At 50.9% G+C, this 23676-nt stretch overlaps 1 protein-coding gene across 5 annotated transcripts in view; it reads right to left on the bottom strand.

The window, feature by feature from the left end:
- Positions 1-2996: 2996 nt before the first annotated feature.
- SPIN1 (spindlin 1) overlaps positions 2997-23676 on the bottom strand; it is a 75053-nt gene continuing 54373 nt past the window's right edge. For all 5 annotated transcript variants that reach the window (XM_045882118.3, XM_064579437.1, XM_054509130.2 and 2 more), the window contains 3 exons: positions 14317-14570; positions 9936-10169; positions 2997-6449 (listed from right to left, as the gene is read on the bottom strand). In XM_045882118.3, the coding sequence (XP_045738074.1) occupies positions 6250-6449; positions 9936-10169; positions 14317-14570 (688 nt within the window). In that variant the 3' untranslated portion in view covers positions 2997-6249. The remainder of the gene's footprint in view (positions 6450-9935; positions 10170-14316; positions 14571-23676) is intronic.

Raw genomic sequence — 23676 nt, 5'->3', positions numbered from 1 at the left:
CTGGAACTCTGTGATTTCACGCTTTTCAGTGCATGAAATTTACCTGCCCCTTTTATACCAGAATAGAACCTTTGTTGTCACTTTAAAAATAGTCTGTCAAAAATAATGCCCTGCCAGTAAAATTTCTTTCCCAGTGTTAGGTTAACAGTTAAGAAAGCCCAACTAATTTTTAATATGGGCTGTGGGCTGCACCAACATGTCCCCCAAACTCCACCTACAGGACCTCAGAACGGGACTGCATTCGGAGACAGGCCTTGAAGAAGATTATTAAGGTTAAATGAGATTATATGGGAGGGACCTGACCCAGTACAACTGTGCCCTCAGAGGCCGAGATCAGGACACAGCTGCACGCGGAGGGAGGACCGCGCGAGGACATGGGAGCATGGCCGTCTGGACGGCCAGGAGAGAGGCCCCAGCGGACGCCAGCCCTGCTGCCTGCATCCCGACCTCCGGCCTCCAGCACCCGGACAGTAGCTGCTGTTTAAAGGACCCTGTCCCATCCCGCGTTCGCTGCAGCCTCACACGCATGGCATGCAGAGAGTTCGCACAAACAGGGCCTCGGGGGCCCAACATATGCCTGATCAATCAGAGCACAACCCTTGTGAGAAACACAATGACTAAGTAACACAAAGAGAAGGCCGGTGAGGACAGCTGAGACGCAGCTGTTTGTGAACGTGTGTGAGTTTAGCAGAGGGACCTCTGGTAACAGGCGTCAGTCCCCTGAGTGTGGATGGGACTCTCCCCTCCAGCTGCTCAGCCAGAATCCCAGCTGCAGGACGATGCAGACTTCGGGCTCCACCCCCTCAGACGCATTTCTCAGTGCCCGATGACTGCTGCCGCAGGGCCGTTCTGGAGAGGACACAACCAAGGGGTGAACACGATGGGACGTTAGCATTACGGGACAAGCCGAAGCAACAGTTTGCTAAAATAAGGTCCCCGGTGCGTAACACACACACGCGCACGCGCACGCCCCCGCCCACACACTCCCCAGGGAAGAACAACTTCCGGGACGAGAGCCCCTCTCGTCGCCCTGGTGGGGACGCCCACCGCCTGTCACACGTACGCACACAGCGCCTGGGCAGAAGCTACCAGATCGCTTACACACCCGGCGGGACACAAAATCGACGTAGAGCTCTAAAGCTCCTTTCGCAGTCTGCACCCACAGTCCACGCACAATGCAGAATTCCAGTCCGGAGTCGCAAGCTCTGCGTTAGCACCAAGGCCTGCCTCTGTCCTGTTCACGTCACATCTGCCGCAGCTGTTCCAACACCAAGACAGAGTTTCAAAGTTATGTGCATGTGCTGATCCCGTGAAGGGTTCTGGGTCCTTCCCCGAGCACCCGTGTCCACAGCGCAGAGGTGAGCGGCGCAGGGATGTGCCCACATGGCAGACGGCAGCCTACTCACCAGATGGGAATGGCCAGCACAAAAAAAGAAAGGCGAGCCAGGGCCCGCAGTCCCAGCGCCTGGGCTGGCAGGGATCAACGCGCCCCCTGGTCCTCAGGAAAAAACTACGCAGAAAGAAGGCAGGGTCATTTTTAGGCAAAATGATGTGCCAGGCCAATAACCCTAAAACCGTCTGCCATGGAGTCACCTTAGCTGAAGGCTTTTATGGCCAATACGAGGGAGACAGAGCCTGAGAGCGTCTGCAGAAGTAATTCAAAGACTCCCCTAATTCTCTGAGACTTGGTGGCCTGCGCGCTTACAAACAGGACATAGGACAAACCTGTGCTAGACTTTACGTGTGAGACCGTGTACTGCAGGCGTTAGGAAGTCCAGGTTTTACAAGAACATTAATGTAAGGACATGTTTAAAGTATCTTTGAAACACAAAACAGTTCCCACAGTCCTGTGACGGAAATGCAGATTTCTTCAGCATAACTGGAAGACAAGACAACACGTTTTGCCACTGACCTGGGAAGGAAGGTCACAGAAGTGCCTGCAGAGACGGCTGGGCTGTGGGCTCTCTGGGCCCCCGCACAGAGGCCGCTGTTGTCCTGGACCACACATGTGCCCCCACGCCTCCCTCACGGGCGCCGCAGACGAAAGGTGCGCCTCCCCCGACCAGGGGTCCCACTCGGCAACGGCCAAGGGCTGCGCAGCATCTGCCACACTTTACTCACTACCAGCTCGTGGCTACGCTGAGGACGGTTGAACGGGCAGGCCCACCCACAATTCTCCAAGCAGGGCCGCTTCCAACAGACCCACTCGCTGGCCTATGGACAGCGACTGGCGACCAGCGACCGCCAACCTTCCCACGAAACCTGCTGTCCTTTTGGGGAACACGCTTCCCAAGCTGCACCTGCAGGGGCAGGAGGAGGGCTGGTGCGTGTCAGGAGGAGGGCATGAGATCGGGCCTCCCACGGGCGGGCGCTGGTCGTCCCTGTCCCACACCTGCCCGTGCCTCCCCCAGCCCCAGCCTTAACCACGTGATCCACGGGCCCAACTCAGCGGGCAAAAATCAAAACACAAATCTAATTAAAGGCACATGAGGGATCTACTTTTTACCTCACTGGTTAAAATTTCCCAGGAGGATAAAGCACAGAACACGCACCCGTCAGTGGCGTGACCTTCGCTTCCTCATCCCACCACTGGGAAACGGAGATCTTCCCTGCACTCTCGCTCGTGGGTCCTCGGGTATTAACAACATTACAGGCAGTATATAAAGCAAAACTAGATGTGAAAGTATAAAATACACATTATTTAATTCTATTTAAAATAATCAAGTTTAAAATTTTATGATAAATTTTCTCCTTAATGGCAATCCACTACAGAATGGCTCTAGGACACTGCTCACTGCCCCTCTCCCTTTGGGGACGACCAAGTATTACCATATGCGAGGAGAAGTTCGACCTCCTTCCGTTTCTGCGTGCTTTGGACGGTTTACATGTGGTGGAGAGGGGAAAAGGTTACTTAAAATCTTAAACTTTAAAAAACTTCCAGAAGCAGGTTTAACACATCACATTTTGCTCATGAGCACAAAATTTACAGTCAGAAGTTGCACATAAAGGGTTTATTTTAAATGTTTTAAGGATAGGATAGAGTTACATCATAATTATAAAAATTACTTACAGAATTAACAGATTTATATTGTTTATACTTCTAAATGCAGAGAACAGGGAACGGTCTACACATTGTATAAAATAAAATTAAAATTAAAAATGAATTCAAGCCTGAAAGATGAGGTCATTTACCTAATTGTAAGATGCGAACACGAAGACCTCTGAACTATACACATCCGCTCACACCACACTAATGGTGGAAATACAAAAAGCGCAGCATTTCCAAGGAACCACAGACATTTCGACCATAATTATTTGTTATAATAATTGTTCCTGTTTTGTCTTTGGAGAACTTTCTTTCTTTCTTTCTTTTTTTTTAAGACAATCAGCTTACGCGTGTTTTCAGGCACTACAATTTGTGACAATCAGAACAGTCTTCTAATGGGTCCAGAGCGCTCAGAGATTCGAGCCCAATGCACTTCGGGGTTTGGCACGTAAAAGAGGAACAGGAATGAACTCTGGCTTAGAGGTGACTGCGAGCGCTTCGAGCATGCACAGTCCCTTCAAATGCTGCACGACAGACAGAGCTGGGGAACCACCCTCTGCCGGCACTGCGTGGGGCCACCAGCGCATTTTCATCCTACGACCACTACAACGGCACAGGAAGCAATATACAGAGAACTGAAAACAAATAAAAACAAAGATAGAAAACAAAAAACCTAAATATCTTTCACATGCAAGTTCAGTTAGTTACATTGAACATCCTACTTAGAATAGAGCATGCAAAAAAGGATGGTCTGCGTTTAAGGTTCTCCTCGGAAGCTTCACGTGGCAGCCGGACGTCACACGCACACAACACGGGAACACGACAGCAGGTCAGTGAGAAAGGCCGGGACATTTTATACAGGTTCAGGGCTTGTGCACTCACAAGACCCATGGTAATTTTGGAAACTCATGTTGGGCTCCTCGAACAAGGAACCAACATTCTGATACCAGGAAAAGGCAAGCAATGCATGCAGATCTGAAACGTGAGCCTAGAACGAAGCCTGAAGTACCGGGCGAGGGAGTGGAATCAGTCACCGCGCAAGTGTGGGTTAAGCCACCAAAAGAAAAGAGAACAGGGGGAAAAAGGAAAACAACAAAAAGCCCCTTCCCCTTCCTTCCGCCCTAAAGGCAACAGATGGAACAGTGATGAAAATAATGGTGATCGTAAGGTGTCACATTCACCTGGAGAGTGGCAGACCATGTGGTGTTGAAGGTGCTAAAGGAACTCGCAGGAAAACCACAACGCAAGTCATTGAGCGAGGCTGCAGAGGTTTCCACTGCCCAACCCTCAGGATACTTCCAAAGAACACTGGTTTTCAGTCCGAAGCACTGCGCCACGTTCGCACAGAGCACATGCCAGACGCCCCCACTCTCGGGGCACACGCATTCGCCTGCGCTCGGGGAGCCGGGCTCAGCCTGGAGACTGGCATGCAGGGGCCCTGACCAGAGCCAGACAGACGTGCGGCACGCCGCCTGTTCGAGCAGGAGCAGCGTGAGACCAGCACTCACCGCGGGGGGAGCGCAGAGCCGGACAAGCTCCCCCTGCCGCCCGAGGTGAGGCGCTGCACTTCCCGAGCGCGAGGTCACCATCCGACAGCATGACCGTGCACAGCCTTCCGGAGGCGAAGCGGGGCACCACTCGGACCACGCGCAGGGAGGTCACCAACGACAGAATCTCCAATACTGAGCACAGCCACGACAGAGGCCACACGGACTGCTGGTAGTTGGCTGACGACGTGCGCATCCAGCCTTCTGCCCGACACTGAGGCAAGCTTTCCCGTCTCCACGAGAGACTGGATCCCCGTCCTGCCGCTCTGTGGCTTTCAAACCATCAGGACTCATCCAAAACAAAGTGACAGATGGCCACGTCGCCACCACCCCAACCACGTCTATGGTTCTATTTCGGTCAAAACAACCTCGCAGGAGCAAGCCACGAAAGCGCTGCGTGGCCCAGGGCCACAGTCACACCCAGAAGCTAGCGCGATGACGGAAGAGTCCACGTCAGCAGCACACGGGGAGCCGAGACCGCCCAGCACCACAGAAGGTGTCAGGGGATGCAGGCTGTTACGTGTCTAGATATTCTCTGTGGGGAAAAGCCTTCTGACCACAACCTTGTATCAGTAAGAACAGTAATAAAAATAAGAGTGTCCCAGAGAACTTGTCAGAAGGCAGCAACGCCACTCCCAAACTTGTATTTCTAATACCAAAGCACTGGGTTCTGCCAGGAACTTCCCACATACACACAAACACTGATGCACGGTTGCCTCTCAAACCCACGCACTAGAATCCAGACTGCGATGGACAAATCAACAGAGCAGTTGTGCCGTCCAGGACACACCAGCATCACACCATGTGGACCAAGTACCTGGGCTTTGCTTTAAAACAAAAGAAGTACTTAGGATAAAAAATGTAGACAAAAATTTACAAAGCTTAGAAATTAAAGGCAGCTTTTTACCCAGATTCCTAACTGTTTTGTTAAATTCTAATGTGGGTCCAGCAACTGTTCACAAATGATTCCTATTTGGACTCATGGTTTAATGCCTCCAGACTAAAAAGGTGTCTGAACTTCTGACTTCCAAAACACGCCGCACGTCCCTATGTGTCTCCTGTGCCCACATTTACTTTTAAATAAACAGCAGTAATATACGAAATCGGACTGACTCAGGACAAGCACTCCTGCTGACTGGAGAGTATTACTGAACCCCCGCCCCAATCCACAGAGAACGGACTGCCAAGGAAGTATGTGTGCGTGCATGTGCGCGTGTGTGTGTGTGTGTGGTGCTTATGGACACACACAGATGTGGACAGGGAGAGCGGGGTGCATACGTCTCAACAAAGAAGGCGGTACCGACAGTACCAGACTAAGCTTGCAGTGTGGCAGCAGACGGGGAGAACTACAGTGCCGGGGAGCTGGGGGCGATCCAGTCCAGTCTACACGACCGCGACGCTAGCTTAACTTTACCAAACTTGCCCTAACTCCCCTCCAGACACAGAGACTTCTCGTAAGAGGAAGGAGTTCCTTACACAAAATGCTTTGTGTTCACATAAATCTGTACTATTCAGAACAAAACCAGTTCTGCTGGCAGAGATTGTGGGTTCGCAGGGACATTTAAGCTTTCATTAAACTGGAAAGCAATCAAGTCTTTATGTCTACAAATTATACATTTAATAGTTCCACAAATTTGGCCAAGTTCATGATGACATCTAGGATGTTTTCACCAAATCGTAGACATAAATATGGAAATCGTCATCAAACTTGATGAAATAGACAGACGGTTTGGCCTCCACTTGATGAATGACCATGCCAGTCCTTTTAGAGCCGTCCTCTTTGGCATATTCCACCTGTTTGCCTACCAGGCTGTCCACAACTTCTCCCGGTTCCCTTTCTGCTGGAGGAGAATCATCTGCATTAAAGAGGGGAGAAGAAAGAATTTAAAGTCAATTTTTACGTATGTACCAACTCACATGTCTATCTTAGCAATAATTTTTTAAAACGTTAACCTCTGGATTCACCCTAATTATCTAGAGCAAGAGTCAGGCCACTTTTCCTTCAAGGGCCAGAGGCTCGAGGACATATGTCTCTGCACCAACTGCTCGGCCCTGCCAGTCCCATGAGAACAGCCGAGAGAGAGTGCTGAAATGAAAGGTGTGGCTGTGTGCCAATAAAACTTTATTTACAAAAACAGTGTGCCGCCCCCACCCCAGGATGTAGGCATGTCAAGGATTTTGAAAATCATAACCAGAAATCCCCGTGGCTTGTGTTTAATTACAACTGAGACCGTCTGAGAGGATGAAGCAAGGAAAGGCCACGGAAAAGCCGAGATGCACAGAACTTCTCCAAAGTAAGCTGGAGTGACTTTGAAACAGGCCTTCAAAACAGACAATACCTCTTGGGACACTGAGAATATGCCATTCTCTTCAACACAAGCCTGGTCTTTCTCCTGTGACTCCTGAAACCTTGTTTCTCCCCACGTTCACTGCAGCACACATGATCTTCCTATCCCAGCTTCCGAATAAGACTTCCTTGCTCTGAGGACAGGTGGCGCGAACCCCTTCCCAGACTAATCACGACGGGACCTCCGGGATGGCAGAGGCACTCGCGCCTGTCAGACGGTCCCCAGCAAAGCCTGCGCGCCGGAGAACGCTGCCCTGAGCCGGCAGGGGCTACGAGGTGTTCTCGGAGCGCAGGAACCAGAGCAGACCCGATGGGCAGGGGGATGGGCTGGGTGGCTACCACCCTCTCTCAAGAAACCCCTGCAGGTCGTGCGGGGGCGAGCTCTTTTGCAAGGAGCAGCAGAGGGAGCGGTGGGTCCTGCCTTACCCCAGGCCGCCCGTGCTCACGCCGCTCACAGAGCACCCCAAGCCTCACACACAGCCTGCTGTGGCCCCGAGCATGTGTCTGTCCCTCACGGTGGACACAACCCTAACCCCGCCTCTCTGACCGCCAGTGCCGCCGCCACATGCCCGAGTCTACTGGTCCTCAGGTCCCCTGAGCAGGGAAGCGATGTCGAACCCGAAGCTCAAGTTCTCTCTTCAAAACTGCTCTTTCCTCGGCAGCGGCACCAGCCCACCATGCTTTCGGGGCGCTGCCTGTTTACAGAGCATTCCAAAGACGCGACGGCCAGGCATTTCGCTACTGAGCCAAGATGCAAGGGCCTCACACGGAGGCCCCTGCGAGCTCCCAGCACCAGGGCAGCATCTCCCGTGGCTGCTGCACGTCCACACTCGCTAAACCACTTGGCGGGTGGGTGAGGAGCCCAGGAGACGCCGCGGGCGGTCCCAACGCCCCTACGCTTTCCCAAGCAAGGCCAACAGTTCTCACTGCGGAGCTTTCTCTACAGAAAAGTCAAAAATCAACTTCATACAGACTGGAGAAATGCTTTTAAGGAACACTCTCCTGATCATTAAATTCCTGCCCGTATAAACACTTCCCTTTACAGATATATGAAGAAAATACACAAAGCCTAAGACAAAGAAAGAAGGTGGAGAGTCAGGGCCGGATGAGCACTGTGAAAGCAGGTTCACTGCCTGCCTTGTTGACGGAAGACCCCGAGAGATGCTGACACCCCGCTTGCGTATCAAGCGTCTGCCCGTCACCCCGTCCAGGCCCAGGGATCCCTGTGCTGGAGGGAAGGAAGGCTATGGAGTAGTTTAAAAAAGAACAGGCTTACCCAAAAATGAAAGTAAGAAAATAATTCCATTCATAACAGCATCAAAAAGAGCAAAATATTTAGGAATAAACCTAACAAAAGAAGTATAAAACTAATACTCTGAAAACTACAAGACACTGTTGATAGAAATCTTTAACTCTCAATAAATGGAAAAGTATCCGTGCTCCTGGGTCAGAAGGCTTCACGGTGTCAAGATGATCAGAGATTCAGCACAATCCCCATCTGAATCCCAGCTGACCTCTCTGCAGAGAATGACAAACTGATTTCAAAACTCATGAAATTGCCACGGACCCAAAAGAGTGAAAACAATTCTGAGACAGAACAAAGTAGGACTCAGCACCTCCCAACGTCAACGCTTACTTCAGAGCCGCGTGACCAATATGGCACGTGCCCCACAGACAGGAGCACAGCCGTCCATCTGCGGCCAGCTCTCTTTCACCACGGGCGCCAAAACCACCCAGCAAGGAAGGAGCAGTCTTCCCACAACATGGTGCTCAGACAGTGTGCACAAGAGTGAAGGGGGGACCCTTCCACCACATCATAAAAATTGACTCAACACGTTACCGAAGATCAAAATGTAACAGCAACACCTATTAAGACTCGCAGGAGAAAGCGAAGAGGTACATCGTTTATGGCCTTGGACACACACCGAAACGAAAGCGCAAGTTACAAAAGAAAAAGCAAAGTGGACTTCATCACAATCAGAAACTTCCGTGCTTCAAAGAGCACCACCAACAGCGTGAACAGAAACCCGCAGAGTAAGAGAAAGTGTCGGCAAAGCCTACGTGGGTCGGGAGACCCGCACAGAGACCCAGACTCTGACAGGCTTCGCTCCGAAGAAGACACAGAACCGGGGCGCCCGGGTGGCTCAGTCGGTGAGGCGTCTGCCTTCGGCTCAGGTCATGGTCCCAGGGTCCTGGGATCGAGCCCCGCGTCGGGCTCCCTGCTCCGCGGGAGGCCTGCTTCTCCCTCTCCCTCTGTGCTAACAGATAAATAAAATCTTAAAAAAAAAAAAAAAAAAGACACGGAAATGGCCAATAACACACAAAAGGACGCCTGACGTCTTTAGTGATCAGGGAAATGCAAACCAAGCCCACGATGAGGCAGCATTTCGCAACCACAAGGACGGCTAGAGTGAAAACGTCAGTTAACACGTGTTTGTGTCAGAACCCTCACACACGGTCAACGCACGTGGAGAAGGGGCAGGGGTCCCCCAAACAATTCAACAGTGACACAGACCCATCAATCCCACTCCTCGGTATGCACCCAAGAGAACTGAAAACATCCACTCAGAAACCTGCGCACAAGGGTTTACCACGGCATCCTTCATAACCAGCAAGGGGTGGACAACCCACACACCCATCCGTGGACGGATGAACACATGTGCACACGGTGCCGCTGTATTTGGCATGAGAAGAGAGAAAGCACTAAAACGTCACAACACGAGGAGCCTGAAAATGGTGAGCTGAGTGAAGGAAGCCACACAAGAGGGGCCCACCATACTCCACCCATGCCAAGTCCACAGCCCAGAACAGCACATCTACTCGGCAAAAGGTGCAAAGCTTCACAACTTATGCTTGGTGCAGGACTCAAAGAATAATCACTTGACCCTAGTAATCAAAACAAGACACATCTACAAAACAGTTCATCAAACATCCCATTCTAAAATTCAAGTTCCTCTGAAATTAACAGAAATAAAGGCTGTCAGTACACACTTACTAGAATCGGGCATAATGCGAAGGTCGCCTTCTTTATAATCATCTAAGAGCTGGTACATGTACAAGACAGGGTCCTTCTCGTAGGTGATGTAGAACCATGTGTTCATGATGGGGGCACGTGCTAGGACCATCCCCCTCCACTCGTCCTTCGAGCCGTCCTCCGTCTCAAACATGTGCTCTACCGCCTTGCCGATCATCGTGTCGGCCAGGTGTGCATCGCTGATTCGAGAGGTCGCTGGGGACAAGAAGCAAACAACGGTTCACACGGGGTTTTACCAGGTACGCACCATGAAGACTGAGCTCATGCAAGGGGGCAGCCTGAAGGGCTGTCCGTGCACCACACCAGCACCCCTGCGGGGCCCAGACCACGGGATCCCACGGGCACTGTTACATCCCAAGTCAGCTCCTGAGAGAACCTGCTGTTCTTCTGTGAGTCTCCCTAAACTCCTCTGCCCTTGGTATTGTGTCTAAATTGGAACTTCAATGGTCTGTCGGAGGTACACAGTGTGTTTTGGTATTAACAGTTACTTTGTATGTTGCGGTAATGACCGCCTTCTTGCAGAATTCCAAAACAGGAGCGTTCCCACGCACGCTCACTCACCTTCTCTCTATTAACACCTACGTAACCACATGCCAGGGATGAAAACTAGGCAATGCACCCATGCCAGGCCTGAGAGGTTACTCTCACGTCCACATTGTTTCCCACAGCGACCAGACCGTCCCTCATGACGGTCACACCAGCCTGCGCTTTGACACGAAATGCCCCAAGGCTTCCGTTTGGTCATGTGAAGAACAAATTGCTTCCCTGGGCCTGCAAGCCTCCCCTCCTGGCCTGTCCCTGCCCCCACGGGCCTCTCCCTTCTCCCCACCAGGCTCCCCCATCTGCGGGATCGCCAGCCACCAGTCGCCTCCTCCCACTGTCTCCCCTAATGACACCAGCCACCACGTGCAGACCCATTGACAGAAGCAGGGCCCTTCCCGTCTGCTTCCCAACACGGAGATCACAGGGCATCAACACCTGCCGTACAAACTAATCCTCAGTCCTGTTCTGTGTTAAGAGGCAGGCGGAAAATCACAGCCTTCCTTTTATTAATACTGGGAAAATTACGGAGGATCCTAATGATTTTAAGCTTTTTCTGGTCCCCACGTTTTAGACAAATGTCTTTAAAAACAATTAGCACTTCTATTTTACTCATTCGCAAGTGCTATTTCTGTTAAAATAAAATTCAAAGGAACACAGATTGCAATTTCTTACTAAAGATACTGTTACCCAATTTTATCAGAAGGACACTGTAAACACATATGGTGGTTCTCTCTACTTACATATGCAGTAATTCTCAAAATTACATAAAACTCCCCACTGCACACTAAAGCAAAGCCTACTAGTTTCAAAAGTTCTCAAACTTTTCGATCTCTGGACTCCTGTACAGTATGCTCAAAAATTTCTGAAGATCTAAAAGTGCCCTTCTTTGTATGAATAACTATCAGAATCCAGTATGTTAGAAACTATAAATGACAAATCCACAGAATGTATTTCTAGTGAAAAATAACTACACTTTCTAATAAAAACTCAGTCGGCAGTGTGGTGTGGTTTTACAGTTCTGCTGCCCAGCTTTACAGAAGGACACCCAGACGCCCCCGTCTGCTGCTGCATTCAACCTGTGACATGCTCTTTGGGGTGACGCACAAAATCCAGCTTCACAAAGACCTGCTGCTGAAAAGGGAGTCTTGCGTTAGGGTTTTCGGGAAACTGCAGAGCTCCCATGTGACGTAACAGCTCTTCAGCAGTGAACTGCGGTGCGGAATTGGAAATCCTCACCAGCAAACCCGTCACACTGTCACATGAAAACTCACTCCTACAACTCAGCAGCAACAAAAATTAATTAACCCGACTACAACCTGGGAAAGGCCCCGAATAGGCATTCCTGCAAAGATGACAGCCAAGTGGCCGAAAAGCATGTGAGAAGATACCTGACACGACTAATCGTCAGGGAAATGCAAACCCAAACCCACAGTGAAGGGCAAGGGCTGGTGAGCGTGGTAGAGAAACTGGAGCCCTGTGCACTGCGGCTGGAAACGCAAAATGCTACCCACACTGTGGAAAAGAGCACGAGTCTCCTCAGAAAATCCAACACGGGATTCCACTTCTGGGACTCTCCTCCAGGGAAAGGAAAGCAGGGGCCCGGAGAAGCATCTGACTGCCACGTTCACGGCAGCGCCACCCACGGCAGCCCAACGGTGGGAGCGGCCCAGGCGTCCGTCCATGGATGGAGGGGTGCACACGTGCCATGCAGGGTCACGTGGCCTTGAGAGGGAAGGAGATGCTGCCACCAGCTAGACTTGGCAAGCCCTAGGCACACTGTGCTGAGGAAGCAGCCCATCACAGGAAGACACGTACTCTACAGTCCCGCTTTGGAGGTATGGAACGTGACCGACTTCATGGAAACAGAGTAGAAGCATGGAGGCGGGGGCCGGGGAGGAGAGCTGCTGTTTAATGGGGACAGAGCTGTAGACTGACAAGATGAAGAGATCTGGAGATGTGCTCCACAGCAGTGTGAATGCACTTAACACTAGCTGAATTACGGACACTTAAAAATGGTCAAGGCAGTAAATTTCAGGTCACGTGTTTTCTTTTCACCAAAATAAAACAATCTGTCAGTCTTCAAATGGCTCCTTTACCAACATACAGTCTGGTCCCACACAGAAGATGACTGTTTGCTGAGTTATGCAACGCTGCCGCCTTCCCACGTGGAGTGTAAGTGAAGGCCACAGAACTTCCAGACTGCAGGATCGCAGGGCAAACCATAGTCAGCACATGATCTACTGCTGGTTTGTATAGAAGCCTTCAGATTTCCTTTTTAAAATGCTCTGCTGTTTACAAAAGCAACCCCTGTCTCCTGCTGGGAACTACAAAGCAAAACATTAGGCAACTCTGAAGTCCATCACCAGAGATACTTAAAGATTTGGGGGTATTTTGGTTTGGTCAAACCATGTTTTTACCAAGATAAAAGGACTTTTTCTGTCCTTACAAAGGCAAAAGAACTCAGGAAAAAGAGCACAGGACACACAGCAAAATGCAGTAAATCTCACGTGGGCTGACAGTCTTGCCCCAGAAGAGATGCAGACTAAACTTCTGGATCAGAAGAATATATGATAATTACTTCCTACAAACAATGGAGATGAAGGTTTGGACATTTTTTAAGACCTGCAGGTAAGACTCTTCAATGTGCATTTCTTACGTTGGAAATGGGCGAACGTCAAGATCAAGAGGAAACCGATGATATATGCCTCAGGAGGAAGAGAGAGGGTCCAGTGGCCCAGAGAATAGTAAGATGTGACAGAAGCCAGAAATGCAACGCTGCGCAATGAGTTACCTTTCATAATGGATAAAGAAGATGGAAAGCAAGACTTCAGTGAGAACTGAGCTGCATTTACACAGGATGAGGAAACACCAACAAAATACATGCTGCTCTGGCAAAGAGTTAACATGCTGGGGAAGCGCGTGGGTCCCAAGAGCACAGTGGCAAAAACAAAGGGGACAGAGGGACTGAAGAGCTCCCTCGCCTGACAACCCGACCCCACGCTTCTACCCCTCCAAGTCCACCTCTGCCGGGACTGGGTCTGTTAACTCGGAGGCTTCTTCTAAGGACCATCCCAAAAGCATAAACCAGAGCTCGTGCATGAGCAGCAACGCTGTCAGAAAACATTTCCAAGTGAACACGCTGAAGAAAGTAAGGTTAACGTGCATGCATCCTGCTGACCGTAACAACAACATTTTACTTATTTCTTAAAGATACAATCAGTCATTATTATTAACTGACACCTTACACCTTAAAGAACTAGGTTATGAAGGTGAAGCACATTTGTATGACACTTCACAAAAGAAAGGGCTGCTCACTTCCCCAGTCACTGTGCAAACAACAAGAATGCGTATTCAAGCCCACGGGTTCTGGCGGCCTGAATTATGGCTGAAAGGGCAACGACCACTTACGTAATAACACACACTGTGAGATATACTTCACATAAGGATTCTGAAATAAAGGCATAAACTACTATATAATCGGATGAAATAACTACACAGCATATTTGAGCTAATAAGAAAATATTCTTACCCATCAGAGTCCACATGAACAGTGAGCAAAATGTGGGAAATAACCATGTTAGACATTATCAGACTGTCAATTTCTTCAGCAATAACTTCATATATCTTTATATCCCTCACAGTTCCTTGAACTGTGGTTTTAGTGACTTAATTATGTATCTGGAGTGCTTGCACTCCAGTAAAAATAAAAATACCAATAAGGCAAAAGAATAATAAAAAAGCATCCATTTCAATAATCATTTTTAAAGCATACAATGCACAAATAATAAAGAGAACTTACCAACTCTATCAGGGAGGACTTCGAGCGCAGAAACTCTTTCATCTTTATTAAGTTCTAGTCCATAAACACAGTCAAATCCATCGTATTTTATAAGATACAAAGAAGGATTTACAGGCACCTGGTCCAGAACGGTTCCTTTCCACTGGGTGACAGGGCCACTCCCCTCCTTCCACCCATGCTGAATCCTGCAGCCTACGATGTTCCGCCGGGGCTGGGAAACAGGTTTGCTCGGCCCCACACTGCTCCGATGTTTTCTGCATTCACACATATACACACGTAAGGGATCATCTCAGAAGTACGCACCCCTCAATCCAACGCTACCACTAGCCAGCATGCTCTCCTACGGGTTATCCCAGGCCCACGCCAGCTAATGGTGCCACACTCCCAGTCCAGGTGCCTCTAGGTGAGCCCTCGGGCCCTGGCCACAGGGCTCCCCACGCACGCACTGTGGACGGGAAGAACACCACTGCCGGTGGCAACCTCAGCCCTCATACTGAGCACGAGAACAGCGTTCTCAGCATTCGCGTTCCCGCTCATGAGTCAATTCACAACGATCCCAGTTAATCATAGAAAGAGAAGGGCTGAGCACGTGAAATATGTACACATGCACATGAACCCGTTCCTCGTCCAACGGAAATGTGCAAACGTTCCATCTCACCCACTCCAGGGTCCACACCACAAGCCCCCACCACCTTAATCAGTGAGAAGAAACAAGACATTGAACTTCTTCCCCCATTCCGCCAGCCAGTAGTCCAGGCCGGCTGGCATCCCCACGTTGTACCTTCGGTTATCTCTAGAAAACACAGAATCTTACACACTTGCATTTGTGACAAATACTTAATGTAATGTAAAAATTATTGCAGCAACACCAAACCACATTCTTCCCGGATCATTAACAACTGAAAAATCTACACACGATATTTACAAGCAGTACACGTGGATCTTGGGATCAGGGAAGGAATCCTGGTTCCACCTAGGAGTCTGCACACAAGGGACCGGCTGGGCGTGAATACCAGCTGAGGGCCAGGGCCATGCCCTGCCCGCGCTTCCGTGAGAACCTCTGGTGATCAGAAAGCTCTCAGCTGCTGCACCGTGAGGGCAAGTAATTAGCGAGTGGCGTACACACAAACTTGGAAAGAAAAACAATTTATTGTTGGCTGTAATATTTAAAGCTACAGAAGTATGTACGTCAAATAGTCAAGTCTGGTAAACTCAGTGGTTCTGTGAGACAAACAGGGTCCGGCAAACCATGGCTGCCCGATGAGGCCAGGTTAGCAGAGGGGACAGGGCCCAGGAGGAAACCGTCTCACAAGGGCTGAAGAAGGGGTCCTGAGGCTTCATGCAGGGCTGTGAGGACAGCACCCCCCACCCCCCACAAGGCTCAGGAGGCACCCAGCAAACCCAGCTCCCAACAGGATGGTGCTGTAGGAGACAAAGGTGGGCCTCAGAAGGGACGACGGAGACACCCCACACTGGCCTCACGGGTACAGAGGGGCTCAGAGCTCGGCAGGGAGGACAGCCGTCAGGGGAGCCCCAGCCCTCCTCACACACAGGGGCCTCACAACGGCACCGGGAGGGAAGCACGTCCAAAGACAATCTGCCCACTGTCAGGCACACAACAGGGGTCAGGACAGGGAAGGAGAGACAGAAGCACCCAGAAATGAGGACTAAACTGGAGGAACCCGGCCAATAGACACCGTGGGGCACGCCTGGGAGAGAGGACAAGGGGACGGCGGGGGCAAAACAGTCATGGAAAGACAGGGACAGACACGAACTCCAGCTTCCGTAAAACAGAAGGACACCAACACAAATCAAAAAAAATTGCCTGAAATAGAAGACGGACATGTGCACAGGCCTCCCTGGGAAAGTGGACCCCCAACCACAGACACTAACATTCTAGTAAAACAAAGGGACTTCAGGGAACAGAGCATCTTGTGGGCACCCGGGCGAAGGGACCACATCACGTGTAGGGAAAACTGGGAATGTGACAGTGATGCTGGGGCCACCAGACAACAGAGTGGCGGGGTCAGGTCCTCAGGAGGGAAATGTGAGCCGAGGGCTCTCCGCTGACCTCCAAGGCCCAGGAAGAACGTCCTTGCCAGGGCCTCCCAAGGAGTCACGGGAGTTCCTGCAGAGGCTGACTGCAGGCCGGGAGCGCCTCCTCCAAGGGCACACAAACTCGGGGAATGGGAAAGAGGGGCGCGCAGCAAGGCAGAGCTGGACAGAGAGTATTTGAGACCGACGGCCCCTCATTTGACGGGGAGAGGGGAGTGAGAGCCGGACTGAGAGATGCGCACAGCAAGGAGCCCCCCGACGCCCCCAGACTCTGCAGCGTGCAGCTCGGTGCAGAGGAGAAGGTCAGCACCGCGCAGCACCGAGTCTGTGCCCTGCGGCTACGAACAATGCTCAACCCCAACGACCGCGAACCTCAGGCCTCTTCACAGACCCTGGAAGCGCGCCGTGTGGGGAAACGGCTGGAATCTTGCTAGCATGGCGTTTCTCCTCCGTCAATCCATCACCTACTTCTTGGGACGTCCAGGCAGAAGTCTTAGTGATGCACACTGTGTACGGGGTCAGGCTTTCTGCACAGCGAGGGAGGGGCTGGCTCCCAAACCCCAGCGAGGAAGGAATGCAGTCCCATGCAGCATTTCGGCGATTCACGCAAACGCTCCGCCGTCGCTACCAAAATTACAGGCCAGCACAGCATCTGCGCGTGTCAACGTGGCTGGGCCACAGTACTCGGTACGTGGTCAGTCATTACTCCAGGTGTTTTCTGTGAAGGCACTCTTCTAGAAACACATGGAAATCGCAGATGGCCCCCACACAGTGTGGGTGGGCCTCGTCCAATCAGTTGAAGGTCTTAAGAAAAAGTGTTCTCACAGGAAGGTGCACTTTTCCCTCGGACTGGAGCTACAACACCAGCTCTTCCCTGGGCTCTAGTGGATGTCCATGCGTGTGCACGCACACCTACACACACACACGCACACAATCACCACCTGTTCTGTCTCCTTGGAGAATACAGACCACAGGCGGAGAAGTTTCTGTCCGAGACTCTGAGGCAGGACATCTTCTGTTAACCATGATTCTCAACAAAACCACCCTAAACTTGGCCAGTGACAGCACAGAGGGTCAGCTGGAGACGCAGAGCGGCGCGCTCAGCCACGCATCCCTCGTACACTCGCAAGCGTCGCTGCTGTGGCCCACAGCGGTTCCTGAGGAGGGAGCGGGGCACCGCGCTCCGCCGTGTTTCCCGGCTGTGTCCAGCGGCGGCACAGGCCCCCGCCCTCCCCGGGGTCCCACAAGGGACTCAGAGCTGCTGGGTGGTCCCCCCCAAGGCGGCCCCTGCACCCTTTGCCCGGGACACAGCGGTCCTTCCCTCTGTCTTCGCTAAGGGAGCTGGGAGCCCCAAGTCCTGCTGCCGTCCACGGGACGCCTGGGCGGGTCCAGCACCCTGTTGTGCGTCTCTGTGCGGCACTGTGTCATCACCCGCGTCTCCCTCCGTCTGTGCAGCTGGGATGACGGAGGTTCTGAGCCCCGCACGTGGCGTAGCTCTGGTCTTACAGAAGCTACCTCTAACCTCTAAAGTGCTGCACTTAGACTTAACGTTCTTCTACTAAAATCCACAATTAATCAAAACCTATGCCTTCTCTTTCCTAGCTCTAGCAAGACCATAAATAAGCAAAAAACTCTTAGTAAAAGAAGGAAAATTAAAAAAAACAAAAACAACAAAAAAAACACCTCAGCACATTGTAACCCCACCTGACACTGCTCGAATTTGGGCTGCTCTTCCAAATTGTTATTTTTCCTTTCGTTATTATCTGAGTAACTTTTTTAAAACATTACCTTATTTAGAAACAAACGAGGAAGGAAAGATTTTTGTTGCTTCTTGTAACATGTCCACCTCGTGGACATGTTATTTTTCTAAATACACCCTGTGGTGACGCAGACGGGGTTCAGAGGCAAGCACAGGTTCCTGCAAGCCTCCAGATGCTGTCCTGGTGCCCACGTCCCCAAACCACCTTGGTCCACACATCAGCTTCAAGACCCTTCTCCCCTCAGTGCCTGCATCAGAAAACAGTATTTTCACTGTCTCCCATTTTTCCAAGTTACAGATGTCAGGTGCCAATCGATCCTTCTTCATTTTGACTGGTTTTTCAGAGTTGCTTATAGCATTTTCTTTGTTCCTGCAATCAGAAATGTCACCGGAACTTGGGACTTGTGTTTTTCACCACCCCTCAACTAGCACTTGACCGACCTAGAGAGAGCTGCACAGAATTATCTCCCATATTATGACTCTTGATCCTACCCCCTCCGCTCCTTTCGTAACAGGAGGGACGCAGGGTTTCCAGGTGTGTCCTCCAAAATCCACCTTCCCCAACGCTGCTCGCCTTCCAGAAGGACTCAGACCAAGTGTTCCTGAATCAGGTAAAATAGATAGGCTTGAATTTCTGCCTATCTACTGAATATCTTACATAGTATCTTTAATTTCTAGAAACTGATGGCTTGATCTTCTCTTCAACGGTGTCTCTTCAATTAACAAGTCTCCCAACATCGGGGGTAATGTTCGCCTCCTTCCCCGGTTCCTCTACGAACTCTGCGGGTCGGCCTTGTCTGTGTTGGGTGTGGATCCCCGGTTAGCTCTTCGTTGGGTGTGACAATCTCTCGTGCCATCAGTGCTCCTCAGATGCCTGCCGTCTGCCGGGGCCCTCGTGTTACATGCAGCTGGGGCCACAGCGTCTGTGGTGGGGAGCACGTCCTCGGGCCCAGGCGAGCCCTGACGTCGGGCAGGATCTGACACGCAGCTATGATGCAGGGGGCTGTGGAGCGGCCAGGAGGTGAGTGAGAGACCTTGGGGAGGGCAGCAGGGGCAGGCAAGCACCTAGGCGAGCTGGTTTCTCTTCGGCTGTAGCCAGCCCTGGTGGTCTCCGACCTGCGTGGATTCCAGAGTCTACTCTGGTGGTCACTCTTTGGACGGCCTCCTTTTCTCCTCAAAGTGGCAGAGAGTTCCTCAGCTCAGCTTAGTATTTACATAAATCTGTCCCAACACACTTTAGGTCTCTCAGAAATTTCTAGTGTTCTGGCCTGCCAATAGGATGAGGTAGGATGAACTTTCCAGCTCAGTAACAAAAACTGCAAATTCTGAGGAGTTGTTTTAATGCAGATTATGGCGAGGTACAATCCTCTCTCTGCTTACGGTACAGACACAGCCCTCCTAGCGCCCGACCCGGCAATCCGCTGTCCCAGGAATTTATCTAAGGTGGCGGACAGAGACCAACTGCTGCGCTCTGAGCGGCGTCCGTGACGGGAGACTGGAGACAGCACGTGTGACATGGGCCTCCGAGGCAGCAGCTCGTACTACACAGCTATTCAATCCGTGAGATAGGGAGAAAATGTGACATGAAAACCTTACGCACATAATTACCCACAGATAGGGAGAAAAAAGGCCTCTCAAACATTCGGTATGGTACCGGCAGCTGTGAGTAATCCCAGAACAGCACTAGAAATACTCAGGCTGTCCTCCTCTGGGTCCACCTGTGCTTTCAAATTTTCCTACAATGACTTAAAAGCAGTTCATTTTTATGGGCAGATGAAGCACAATTTTTAATTTAATTACTGCTGAATTAATGCAATTAGTCTCTTACTTCTGCAGGAAACTATATATAAAAACAGATTTATACATTTTCATGTTTCAATTCCGAACTTCACTTCCAGTGCGTGCGTTTAGTCAGGGGTAATTCTACTTGTGGGGCATCACGTCCCTGGCTCTAAAGGAAGAAGGAAAAGAAGATTCATCAGCAGTCTGGCCGAAAAGGCAGAGGTGGCAGAGATCATTCTCCCCGAGGCAGCACCGAAGGCAACCACGAGCACTGAGAGTAACACACCGATGCTTCGAGTCGAAGTCAAGCTCCCCAACTACCCGGACAGGACTCTGCCCACGGCTCTTGCAGTCACAGCTTACGGAAGAAGAGTGTTCTAAAATGTCTTTATACGTGCTAAAATATCAAATATTACTTCATATTAAGAGTGCACAAATACATGTTGTTTGTAAGCTGATTTAAGTTCTTCCAACCAGCATCAACCAGGTGACGAAGTCTGGAACTTCCCTGGGTAAGGAGTGATACGCTCGTGTATCATATTAGTGTCTTTTATCAGGCAAAACACTGATGATCACTCAAGCTGGCGAACAGGGCTCAGGACTTACTACATGCTACTCTATTTTTGTGTACATTTTAAATTGCTCATAACTAGAGGGGCGCCTGGGTGGCTCAGTCAGTGAAGCGTCCGCCTTCAGCTCTGGTCATGATCCCAGGTCCTGGGATCGAGTCCCACATCGCGGACTCCCTGCTCAGCGGGGAGCCTACTTCTCTCTCTCCCTCTGCCTGCGGCTCCCCCTGCTTGTACTCTCTGTCAAATAAATAAAAATTTTTTAAAAAATCTTTAAATCGCTCACAACTAGAAAGGTTAAAAATTGTATCCTGAACAAGTTCTTAAATCTTATTTTAATTGCTAACTGGTAATTTAGATAAAAATCAACAAGAGCTGCAATAAAAATAAAAGCTTATTTTCACGAGCTGAAACAGTACGTATAAAAGCAAACTAAGAGGAATGTGTCTGATTCCCGGAGAAGGTCCAGAATCGGGACACACCCTCAGGTCATCTCTGGGTGGTTCAAAGAACAGCACGCAGATGGGACATTATCAACGGAAACAGCTTTTCTAATTTAAAATGAGGGCTTCCTAAACGTGGTGATGTTGACTTAGGTCCTCCCTGGACACATGTGTTTTTTAACGGCTCTCAATCCCTATATTCTTGGGAATGAGTCTGCAGCGCTCTCCACAACCACTTGCCAGGCCGACACACCGTGCGGCTGCAGACAGATGCCCAGAAACTTGGCTCCGGGGAGGTAGCCTGAACTGCAGCCGAGCGCGAGGACAAGGCCGCCCCGAGTCACCATCCAAAGGATTCAAGGGTAAAGCAGAGAGACCAGAGGTGAACACCTATGATCACTCTGCTCGCTGCTTATCTCCAGAAGCCATCTCTGACATGACTGGTTTCAGGGACCAGCGAGCTGCTGTGTGTCCTCAAGGGTGAGTGGACGGGGGCCGGCCCCTCAGCAGCTGGTCTCACTGCTACAGCACAACCCGCTTAGCTCCCCAACGAGCCTCAGAGGAGCCGCAGGCAGGCGGCCACCTGGAGCACGTGTGGACGGCCGCGCCGACCCCACAGACCAGAGTCCACGATCCCAGACCTTCTAGCCTAACAGGTTCCCGGGCACTCTGCCCCAGGCACCACCCCTGGGGAGCACGATTCAGAACCAACACTAATTTCTATGCATCCATGTTCCCAACAAGGCGAGCTCGACTGCAGGGGACTTTCTGTACCTTGCTCAACGCTTTCAACACTTCAAGTAAGTTCTGAATTGACCATGCTACTTGTTCCGTCGACCAGAAAGGAAATTCTGTGTGGGAAGACCTTCCAGTGTTTACCCAGACTCCCTCCATGTCTGAGACCCACCCCAAACAGCCCCCAGGACTGGAGGATCTTATTTTGGTAGCCAAAAGTTAAAGGGACCACACTTCTTCAATCAAATTTCAACTACTACAACTCTGCTATGAACCAATAAATGCCTGTTACACTCTGTGTATGTTGCTGTATCCATTAATTACTGACATGCTTTCCTTGTTCTCTTTAGTCTGTCCTAGAAAAGCAGTTCCCTTACTCTGTGTTCCCGCAGATTTCAGCATTAAATACGGATTAAATCAAAATGGCTGTCTTTTTACAAGATGCCCACCAGCAAGAAGAACGAAAAAACTGCTTTTCTGCTGTGCGCTGCTTAATAAAAGTTCCACAGCAGACACTCTACCATTGCTGGCTTAACAGGACAAGATAAAAACAACAGGGAGTGGGTCTGTCTTCCACCCAAATCACTCGGGGTTCTCTCGTTACTCTGTCTACACACTAAGAGCTGTCCACGGAAGCCTCCCAATGCCGAGGGCCTTCCAAAACGCTACCCACTTCACTCGTGTGAAGAGCAGCTCCTCACAAGCCGATTAAGAAGTCATCTAGGCAGTCAGCACCAGGCTCCACTGCTCACCTAGCCCATGTGTTTACCACGGACAGCACCCACTCTGCAGACGGGAGACTAGAACACGTTCCCCGCGGACACAGCGTGTGGTCGCTGCGTGCTCTAGAGTCCTGCCGTCCTATCTGTGAGCCCTCGCTCAGTCACTCCCGCGTGTAGGAACCCGGGCTAGCTCGTTAGCCTCTGTGCATGGACGGGCTCAGGGTTCCTCCCTGACAGGGAGGCCACCCAGGGACTTGACGAAGAGGAGGCGGCGTCTCTGTCCTTGTTGCCATCAGTGACTTATGTCTTAACAAATGGAAAAGCCCTCCCTGGAAACATCTCTACTCAGTGTGTAATATAGCTCTGGTCCATTCTCTAAATGTGCGTTAGTGGGAAATACACCAAAACCCTGGAAACGGAAATGCATCCACTATTCAAATTAGGGAAGAAAAAGAACCAGATTTCCGTTTGACAACCGAAACAAAGAACGACTATAGCTAAACTCACCTTAGACGTCCCACTATACGTTCCCTTCAAGAACCACAGCTGACCCTTGAACAAAGCAGGGACTGGGGCACTGACCCCCCACGCAGTTGAAAATCTGGGTGTACCTTCTGACTTCCTCAAAATTCAATAGCTTGACCACAAGCCTTACCGATAACCTCAAACAGTCAGCTAACCCCTATTGTGTATGTTACACGTACTCCATACGGCATTCTGACAATCCAGCATGCTGGAGAAAAGAGTGCTATGAACACAATCATAAGGAGGAGAAAATACACGCACAGCGCAGTCCCGTGTTTACGGAAAGAAATGCAGGTCGTGTGGACCCACGCAGCCCAGGCTGTTCACTGAGAGGCATTTCCCAAACCACCTCCTGAGAAGCCAGGACACGCCGGTCACCAACTTGTTCCCAAAATGCAGTGAGGGGCCCGGCTGGCAGGGGGCACGTAAGCTTGTTCCCTTTGCTGTAAAAGCGGAAACGAGCCAGAGCTGCACAACTTCTGGGTGCCGCGGTGCTCCAACACGGCAGACCCGCGTCCCCGAGTCCTGCCGGTCCCCGCGGGGACGGTGGCTCCGCCAACACGCACCTCCCGGGTGTGCCTGGGACGCCCTCCAGCAAGCAGAGGCGTCCACACGTGGCGTTCCTGCTCAGCCCCCTGGACTGAGGCGTGTGTCAGGCCTGCGTGCCTGACTCGCTCGCCGGAGGGCCACAGTGGAGAGACAGAGTGAGGCTCCAGGTCTGCTTTTCCACGTGGTTTCCATAAACATGTCACCTGTGGAGAGGAACCGTC

Source organism: Mirounga angustirostris, unplaced genomic scaffold (genome assembly GCF_029215605.1).
Source record: "Mirounga angustirostris isolate CCGP_5_RB_7025 unplaced genomic scaffold, mMirAng1.0.hap1 SCAF_15, whole genome shotgun sequence".
In the NCBI taxonomy this organism is placed as follows: Eukaryota; Metazoa; Chordata; class Mammalia; order Carnivora; family Phocidae; genus Mirounga; species Mirounga angustirostris.
The sequence above is the reverse complement of the archived record's forward strand: the minus strand, read 5'-3'. Positions and strand labels throughout refer to the sequence as shown.